We start from the raw sequence: 10,632 nt of genomic DNA on the forward strand, positions 1-10,632 counted from the left end.
CACATCTAATATTTACACTTTACACAATATTTACACTGACTCAGCGTGTGAGGTTAACCGTCATGCAGGTATCTACGGCAGGCTGACCTGACCACTGTTTTAACGTGATGCTTTCATGTGAGGGGCCTCAGGGTCTCTCTCCTGATGCCTACAGCAGTAACACCTACCATTATCAAGTCTGCTTAGCCAAATTTAAAAAAAAAAAATCCCATTATTTATTACAATGGTGAATTATTTATTTAAAGTCTGCCCCTACAGAACATTCAGAGGTAAGACTCTGGGAATAAAATGGTAATTCCATAATTGCCAAGGTCACATGTTTTTTCTGAAATATCAGATTGTATTTCACAAGTATAAGTAAAACATCTCATGTTCTCAGTTCCACATGAGAAATGTTTTGATACAGATTAATAATGTGAAAAGTTTTGATAACACGGTTCCAGGTGAGTAAGAACAATCGTAATCAGATAAGAGGGTAAAATTAAATGTCCAAGGGACGTATAACCTGCTGTGTAACTATGATGGCTAAAGATGCTGGCATGAGAATGGGGGGGGGTTTCACCTAACGGCCCTTTTAGACCCTGGGCACCAGAAAGAAAGAAAGCTCAGCTAGGAATTCGGATGCAGGTGGCTGATGTGGTGATTTTCAATCCAGGGATGTGATGTGAAGGCAGGTAGAGGAGAGTTTGAGGAGTTTCCACAGATAGCCCTCTGGCATGGGAAACATTTAATTAGAAGAAAAATCCTCATCTAATATAAATCAGTCCTGAAACATTGTTGAACTAGTGGTTTAACTCCTGAATAAGCGGCTCTGAGATCTAGTTGTTTGGACAACGGGTGGTTATGTTTTGTTGTTGTTTTTTTGCAGCCTACCACCCATTCAAATCAAGTTTGTGGTGTCGACTTTGATCAGAAACAGGTTTAGTTGCTTGCAGTGAAGAATACTCCTCTGGGAAAGTCTCAAGAAGAGCTGCCCATACTAAAATCCTAGGGTTCCTTACAGCCAACCAATAATTCTATGAAAATGATAAATAAGCAAAAGATTCAGATGCAAAACCAAACTGAAATGGAAATCAGTGGGCGTGGTCAAACAAGGACAAAGGGAAGCTGAAACCCTTGATTATAATACATTCAACCGGGTGGACTCAGAAACGGAGGCCAGCCGACGGCGTTCCTCCTGAAACGTACCAACCAGGTGAATATTGAGGACCCAACGTCCTCAACGTCCTCACCTATCAGGTCTCACCACAGGAGAGAGAGGAGCGGGCTGCCTGGGCCAGCAGTAGACCCCGCTGATCAATATTGATCAATGTCACTGGCCTGCTTTCTTATCATTTGTCTTTTGAAATGAGCAGACATGATCCTTGTCTTCCTGGAATGTGTACTGAGCTTCTTGCTTTAGTTAGTTAGTAGAACTTCTTTACCAGAGGACCATCAGCTTTCTACAGCAAGATGAAGGTCCACCTTGTAGGACAGGAGCAAGCGCTAGACTTCTGGACTGGTGTAATTATTTTCGAAAATCATTTAGCAATTTGTAATAACCTATTGCCTCAAATAGACCGAACATTTGATTGTAGTGAACATAACCCACAAGTTTGAGAGGTAGAACCACACTGAAATTTTGCTGACAGATTGGGAGCAAGATGGAGCTGGAGCTGTTTCACTATCAATAATTAATAAATAGATAGATAGATAGATAGATAGATAGATAGATAGATAGATAGATAGATAGATAGATAGATAGATAGATAGATAGATAGATAGATAGATAGATAGATAGATAGATAGATAGATAGATAAATAAAATAAAATAAATAAAATAAAGCTCCACTACCTGCTTTCCTCTTTCTTTACAGACACTCTGATTGAAACCAATAATTTTGTTGTCATGAAAAGCTCTAATATCTGCACAGAACTCATTGTCATGTGTCATAAACATTCATGTTGACAATATTTAATCTTGATCATCTTAATAAAGATGTTGAATCGTGCCATAAAATAACAAAACATTAATCAAATATTAACATGATTGTTTAGGAAACGTTTCACTTGTGTCCTTCTCAAACGTCTGTGATTTGTTAGTAGCTCCACATGAGAAAGACATCCCATAATTACTGGGGATGTCAGTAATTATGGGACATAATTACTGACATCCCCAGTAATTAATGTCATCTTATTTAACTGATGTAAACACTGTACTATAAGATAAAGATGAGAAATTCTAAACGTGACTTCACATGCATGTTTCCTTTGTTTCTATAGCGATGGTCGACTCATATTACAGATGGAACACTGGCCACCTCTAAAACAAACATATTGAATTTCAAACGGAGCAGCTTTAACCCACTATTTGACAAGCTGCATCACTATAATGCTGCTTTGTTTGTGTATTAACTTATCACTATTATTAATATTTATTTATGGTGTCAGAATACAGTTTAGTACAAGCACTTTTCCTTCAGTGAAGGATATTAGTGACACCAGTCCTAGTCTCATGTTCTGGGCTGATGGGATGTCTCCACTTCACAAAAACACACTCAGCAGGACGGTTTCAGTGAATCCAATTAAAGCTGACCTGGAAATTTTTGATTGCATTTCTAATCAGTAGGTATAAAATATTATATCTGCTGTTCACACCTTCCCACTGCCCCACCCTCTGTGGACTGGAGTGCAATTACAAGCTAACTACTGAGGGCTTTGACTTGATCCATTGTCACTGAGCTCTCAGCAGATGGTGTAGGGGGAGATTGAATGCTCAAGCTGCCCACCTCATCCCAAAGCCTCCAATTACTGTCTTATCCTTGCAGGTGGCCTCAATAATCAGAATTACCATCATGGTATGCGAGATCGAGTAAATGTACGGGACTGTAGGTGAGAAAACAGGATTACTAGTGAACTTTAATTATATTTAAATTAAATCTTTTACAAGAAAATGGATGGATGAATTGCCCGTAGGTGTGAGGTTGTTCATGTTTGTGTGGCTCTGCGGTGCACTGGTGTCACGCCCAGAGTCTCCCCTGCCTCACGCCCCAAGTCGGCTGGGATAGGCTCCATCACCACATACAAAATTATCACATTGTAAAAAGGAAAGTTCTATTGTTTTAAAAAGTTTTTCCTGATCAAACTTTTATTATTATTATTCAAACAGAACAGAAACAGATGCAGGCATATTACCAGCAATCCAGTGAATAAAGTAGGCAAAGAAAACAAAGCAGTTTCCATAATGTTGTAATGCTATAACATCGTATGCTGCTCCAGCTAACATCCTATACCACATGTATCAAACTCAAGGCCCGGTGGCCAAATGTGGCCCTCCACATTATTTTATGTGGCCGACAAGAGCATAAAAGGTCAGAGTGTCAAAAAAATAAATAGGTCAAAAGTGTGCTTTGACCAAAAACTAGATTTCCCACAATGCAGTAATTAAGCCCATTTTAACTTAATCTGAACAAAGTTATTGTCCTAACTTGTGTTTGAACTCTAGTAGAGCCTGTTTTTGTGCTGCAGTCCACATTCTTTATGTATTCTTGGATTTTCATTATTTTATCCTGGATGTGACTTTATATATAATAATTTCCCAGCATAAAAAAAGAGAATTACTGTACGAGAAAAGTAATTCACAAATACACAGATAACATAATACGTAAACATAAAACACATAAAGTTCTATATCTTGATGCAAAAGAACAAACGGTATTAACCAATGATCAAAAATGCTGACTTATGCAGTTTGTTTTTAGCTCTTTTTACAATATAACATTGAAATGAAAGATGTCAAAACAAAAAGAAATAAACTCAAACAGGGAACAAAATTTTTTTAAATAAATGAATAAATACTTTATTTTTTTAAAGAGAACACGTCAAGAGCATTTCCGTTTTTGCCTCACAGCACCTTACCTCTCATCCTGTGGAGTTTACAGTCACATAAACCCTGTGAAAGAAATGTAAATGAAGAAGGTCAGGCTTTCTGGGTGTGTCTCAAACATCCACCCAGTCTGAACTTGGTTCACATCTCCTGTAATGGGAATTTAGTTAACGATTTGAAGGGGTTTCGGTAACTATCGCCTCACAGTCTCTTCTTGTAGCTTCAGACATTTTGGTTTTGTTATCACATGAAATATTATATCGAGACGTGAAAGATTTTAAGCCATAATAAACAATAAAACCTCAGGCACGGCTTCTGCAGTTGCGTGTTTTGCGTCAGCCGCTCAGTTCGTGGAGGTGAACCATGTTCGTGTCTCCACGCTGAGGACATCCTGCACTCTGGTGTTTGACACAGCTCACAAGTACGACAATAACAGGCGGTTAACTTCCCCTCCTGGGTCTGATTCATTCGGAGATTCCCACCGGCTGCAGGAAAACTCCCTGATATTCCCTCCCACACGCCGCACGACGCGCAGACACGTGATTGGACAGCGCCCACAGACACGTGACTGGAGCGGGTTTTCCCAAACTCCCATCAAAACATCTATCAGGTGCTCAGCGCGTCCTGCGGGATTTCTCATCCAGCGTGAGGTAAAGCTGTCAATAAATAGAAAATTTATTTTTTTCCAGAAATAGAACGTTATATTTATTTACAGCTTTACTGCTCCGTCCGGTGCGTTTACAGCTGGTCCATTTCTCGCAGTGTCATCTCCCGTCAGTCCTACTTCCATGAAATACCGGCTCCACACTGCCCCTAGCGGCTCCACACTGCCCCTAGCGGCTCCCCACTGCCCCTAGCGGCTCCCCACTGCACCTACTGCTCTACACTGCCCATACTTGGCTCCACACTGCACCTACCGCTCTACACTGCCCATCCATACTGGCTCCACACTGCCCCTAGCGGCTCCACACTGCACCTACCGCTCTAAACTGCCCATCCATACTGGCTCCACACTGCCCCTAGCGGCTCCACACTGCACCTACCGCTCTAAACTGCCCATCCATACTGGCTCCACACTGCCCCTAGCGGCTCCACACTGCACCTACCGCTCTAAACTGCCCATCCATACTGGCTCCACACTGCCCCTAGCGGCGACGCGCTGCATCGTTTAGGGGAAATGCTCGACTTCTCAGAGGAGCTGCCTCTTATCACAATCGGCCGAGCCCACGCGGTCTGGCATGTGGTGGGTGGACGTGGGTGTGGGTGTGTGTTCGGGAGCTTCACAACAGTTAAAAATTAAGTGCATTTTATGCATTTAAAAGGAGTTGCGTAATCTGAAAAATACATATTATTATGAATATTATTATAATCATCATTATTAACAATTTATTACTATTTATTTATTGTTATTGTTGTTCTTGGACTATTACTGCAGTTTAATATATGTTTATTATAATAATTATTGATAAATTGCATCAGCTTTGCATTCTATGTGAACGCAAAATATCCTAAAAGCTGTAAAATGTTCAGTCTGGGGTCTGCAGAGCTGAATGATGATGATGATGATGATGATGATGATGATGATGATGATGATGATGATAATGATGATGATGATGATGATGATGATGATGATGATGATGATGATGGTGATGACACTCCTGTCAGGCCGGAGCGTCTACGTGCTACCGTCCACCGTGATCAGTGTGTGCTGGAGGCGGTGTGTGTTGCTGTGGGTACAGTATTAACTTCCTCCTTGCTTTCAGAGGCATGATTTCTCGGAAACGAGACTGCTGCTCCACGGGGCAGGAGGGGCACACAGTGCACTGTAAAATATACCCATCTGAACTAAATTTTCTATTTGGATTAATTCTCTTCCTTTACTATCATATTTGGAATTAATGCAGTTGTAAATAATTTATTGATATACAAAGATTAAACCATATGTTTTCGCTTACAGTCTCTTAAATGAAGTAGTTTTAATATTTCAGATATAAAAATGCTCATATTGGTGTTTCTGCCTTTTTTCTACCCATATCCGTGATGTACACTTTAATTTTTATTATTTTATCATAGTTTGCGCGAACACAAAGAGGCAACATAATGATCACTGATGCTTTTATGTGAAAATATTTACAGTGACTTTTCAGAAACGCGTTAGAGCGCTGCAGGAGCTGCATTTGTTTTCGTGGAGGTTTTTTTTTACAGTGCACGTACCGGGGAATACCCACTGAACGGCTTAAAACGACGACGCGCGTCAACAGTCAGTCAGTCAGTACACATCCGATCAAGACAAGACATTAGGTGGAAAGTACAAGACGGGAAGAAGCGTCTCTTCAGATTATTACCGGACTAATATTCTGTATTTTTCTCTGACGGATCATACGAAGCAGCGCCTGTAAGTTATGAGATATTAACTTACCGCCTCTACTGAAATGCAAAGGCTCACATTTAAACATTTTATTACCTTCAGGTGTTTCTTATAAATACTTTTTCATTGTGGAAATGTGCAGTCGTTTATGTATTTAAAGCCGTTTCATGGCTTTTCAAACTTACTCCTTGTGCCTTCAGCGGATGAGGAGGTGTGCGCTTTTACCGCGTCGGGAGAAACTTGGGCGCGCACATTTTACGCGTCATAGGCAGAAATAATGGTCACGATCATTTTAGAACTGCATAATGTAGTCAATCTGCATTTATGACTTGATTTAATTTGAGAATTCCTAATTATTTGGCCATTTTTGATTTACTGTGACCTTCATAACAACCGTGACTCCGACGCGTTACGCCCCCGTTTCGGGCTGCTTGCCCTGGCCGTGAACTCATTCTGCTCCTCCAGCAGGCTGCAGTCAACCTGAGCTGAGGCAGATGGGGGTGTTCATTTGTTCTCATGATCACTCACAGCATTCACCATCTAAAGACTTTGTACTCCTTTCCTCTGTTGAATATTTTAGGCCATCATGCCCGTGACAAGGATGAGGATGAGGCCATGGCTGGAGCAGATGATCGACTCCAACACCATCTCGGGTCTGACTTGGGTGGACAAGGTGAGACACTGCTTGTGTGCAAGTTGAAATGTTTACCTGAAAACACTTTTACCAAAATTTTTTAGTGAATTTATGGAGGTATGTGAAGAAATAGACATTTTGAATTGTATTAATTGTAGGATCAGAGAACAAGTCTTACAGAGGAAAAGGAGTTTTGCAGCAGTTTTGCACGTGGCCTTTATATCCTGCTCTGTCATTCAGTGCTGGCATTTATTATGAACTTTTATTTGTTTCTATTCAGACTGCAATGCAAATGTTTTTCGTGACAGAATACCTAATATTTTTACTTACAAGTTAAATGCTCATTTTGAGTCACTGTTTCTTGCGATATCTGAAAACCTTTGAGTCATTTTTAAAAAATCTATTGTTAGTTGAACATGTGGGCTTTGCTTCAACTTGACTTCCTTCTTTTAACTTGGCAGGATAAGAGGATGTTCTCGATTCCCTGGAAGCACGCAGCTCGACATGGATGGGAACTGGACACAGATGCGAGTCTGTTCAAAGCGTGGGCCATCCACACAGGTGAGCAAACATGGATGCATATAGACATGTAAACTATAACCAGGAGCAGAAAATCATTTTAGGGCTAAAGAAGGTGGGAAACTAAATAAAATGTATTCTGCAGGGAAATACATAAAAGGTCAACCCTGTGACCCAAAGACATGGAAAGCCAACTTCCGCTGTGCCATGAACTCACTGGCTGACATTGAGGAAGTGAAAAACAGGAGCATCAACAAAGGTCACCAAGCCATGCGCGTCTTCAGGATGTTACCCGTTACTCCTAAATCTAAAGGTGAGACTTTTGACAGGAGGCACACAAGCATTTTTAAATGAAGATCTTACAGCTGTTGATCTTTTTTTAAAAATTTTTTTAAATCTAGCCTGTTCTTCTTAAGATGTTTAAGTGATCAAAATGTCTTCTTCTAACTCAACAGATAAGCGGACAAAATCAAGGGAAATAAAGTCAGGAAAGAAGGTAGTCTCATCTTTTATTTTATGACTTTTATACTGACTGTCGTGTTATCTGTTTTTTCACACTGTCACAAGTTTCTTTAATTTATACCACATGCAATTTTTTTGTCTTCCTTCAGAGCCCAACGGCTGAAATGCATGAAGAGAAGATGGTTCCTGCGTATTCCATGGATGAGTCGGTGTCAGGAGACTCCATGCTCACTCAGGAGAACACAGTTGACAGCACAGTGAACACACAGCAGCAAGGTGAGGAGAAACAAGCAGAGCTGCAGAAGAAACATCATAATGATGTAATTTCCTGTGGCACGATATACAAACATAAACAGGAAGTGTCGTCTTGTGGCACCATCATCATTAAAGAAGCCAAAATAATCTTCCTAGGATGTATCTCCTGTTGAAAGCTTGAGCACCAAGTTCTTTTGAGGCTAATGTTCGCCTTATTTGCAGATCCCATGTTTGTGGAGTCGTCCAAGGTTCCTGAGTGGTCCATGTCGGTGGATATTGCAGGAACAGTCTGTCTAAGCCACAGATTCGAAGTTTCACCGGAGCACAGCCCTGGTGAGACAACAACACATGTGGCGTGCAAAAGCTGATGCGTGTTGGAAGACTGACTGAAATCCACTTGAGACAGAACTATGTAATGACCCGCTCCTCTCTTTGTCTCTCTTTGCTGGGATCTTCTAGATCACGACTATGAAGAAGACATTATACAGGTGAGCTCAGCCTCCGGCTCCTGACCTCAAGAACAAACATTTTTCATTGGCAGGAATTCCTACAGTCGTCCTATTCTGCCGCTTTGGCCAATAAAAAGCAATGAATTACTATAACTATATTAAGCATCAATAGAATCGATTGATCAGACTGTTTAGTGATGTATTAAGCAAAATATTACATCATACTCAGTACAGTGTTGCTGTTTCAGATTTGTGAGCAACTGGAGAAAGAATCAGAATGGATGACAGACGGCTTGGGCAGCAAAGGCTTCCTGTCCAATGAAGTGTGCACCAGTTCATGGAGCGAGTGGAGCGACTCGTCTTCAGGTAAACGTTGTCAGCTGACTGGGAGAAAAGAATTAAAGTGTAAAATATGTTATTACATGTGTTTCTACTGGAAATTGTTTCTGGTGAAACACACTAAGGAGACAACTCCCCTCTCTTAGACCTAAAAAAATGTATGTTGGTTTTTCCACAATTCATCCGAAAATATTATGTCTTGAAGTCAAGGAGCTCTAGTAATGTAGTAGATAGATGAATAGATACTTTATTAATCCCAGAGGAAATTGCACAATTGAAAGTGAGTATCTTTAAATCTAGTATTAGTATCTTGAAATCGTTAGTATTTTTAGTTAGTATCTTTAAATCTTTAGTGTCTTTAATTTTATCTTTGTAAAGTTAGTATCACAGTTTTGTAAAGTTGGGTGGCTTAGAAGTGACAGATGGACACAGGACGGTCCAAAACGGATGCAACTGAAGCTGTTGCATCACTTTTAGTGTTGTCAGCAATGGAAGCAGAGAAACATGACCCACAACTTTATTAGCATGTTGTGTTAAACCTGCTCTGAACAGTCTCATCCAATCTGAGATGACATCACTCTGACAGACTCCCTCTCAGGATGTTGGTTTTTGAAATGTTTTGCTTACATCACCGTCCTCACTTTGGATTTGCTTCTTCTTTTGCAGTTGACGAACTAGACGATATTCCTCAGTACACGACGTTGAACTCGGGCTTCACAAACCACACAGACGACCTTTGGAAGAGCTTTTTGCTCTGAGGATTGAGGGCAGGACAGTTCTGTGAAACTTTGGACTCTATAGGAGCTCTTCCTGTGTGACATAGTTCTATTCCGATCGTTTTTCTCGTTGGACTCACCACCATCATTCATCCGGCATGTTCTCAGCAGCAGTTTGGAGATCCTACTTGATTACCAAGTCCTAACACTACTGTGTGGAAACTACTCAGCTGCAGTTCATTTTTGCATGTGTTCATTTGGTATAAGGTGTTATGGTGCTACTTATTTTGTGACCTAGAGTTTGCACTAGCACAATAATCTGTTCTGTTCATATTCAAAAATACAACAATAGTTAATGCTTTTCTTCCGTTACATGCAAAATTGAAGATCAGTGTAAAGGATAAGAATTTGTACATACCTAATTTCTGGTTAAAGCACTTCTTCAGAATTTCACGTCACTTTCATCAGAGCTATTGTAAATTACTACTGTAAATAGATGTTCGGTGTTTTTTTAAAATAAAAATAATTGCTGTGAATTCTACAGTCTGATCTGTGTGTTTGTGATGGGAATACTGCAGGCTGAGAGTAACGCATTGAACTCTGAAGAGTTGTTGAAAATATCTGGTCTACATAATCATGTTTTACATTATTTTTAATGCAATATTGCATATTTTTATACAAAGGCAAATAAAAGTTCTACTGGATATGACACATCAACATGATTTTAACAATATGCAGAGAACAAAAGGCAAACTTTTCTTAAAATGTATATGATGATATCATGTTTACATCAATGTTTAGAATTTTTTTGTCTTGAAGATAAACTGAGTGGACACTACAAATGAATGAAAAATTATTTTTTTTAAAACAATTATTGGAAAATATATACATACGTGTGTATATACATATATGTATATGAAGCTAAAATTGATTTCATATAATTTCATGTACATGTATATACAGTATATATACAGTATACAGTATATATGTATAAAATAGACTTCATTTATTCTCCTCCCTCTTGC

At 39.8% G+C, this 10,632-nt stretch overlaps 1 protein-coding gene across 1 annotated transcript; it reads left to right on the top strand.

Moving 5' to 3' along the window:
- The first annotated feature begins 6,129 nt into the window (after positions 1–6,129).
- On the top strand, positions 6,130–10,369 carry irf1b (interferon regulatory factor 1b). The gene is made up of 10 exons (XM_068330844.1): positions 6,130–6,260; positions 6,814–6,906; positions 7,329–7,428; positions 7,532–7,699; positions 7,842–7,882; positions 7,998–8,124; positions 8,326–8,436; positions 8,563–8,591; positions 8,801–8,918; positions 9,558–10,369. Exons 2-10 carry the CDS (start codon positions 6,820–6,822, stop codon positions 9,647–9,649), a joined length of 873 nt encoding a protein of 290 aa, XP_068186945.1. The 5' UTR covers positions 6,130–6,260; positions 6,814–6,819; the 3' UTR covers positions 9,650–10,369.
- The last annotated feature ends 263 nt before the right edge of the window (positions 10,370–10,632 follow it).

Source organism: Antennarius striatus, chromosome 13, assembly GCF_040054535.1.
Source record: "Antennarius striatus isolate MH-2024 chromosome 13, ASM4005453v1, whole genome shotgun sequence".
Classification (NCBI taxonomy): Eukaryota; Metazoa; Chordata; class Actinopteri; order Lophiiformes; family Antennariidae; genus Antennarius; species Antennarius striatus.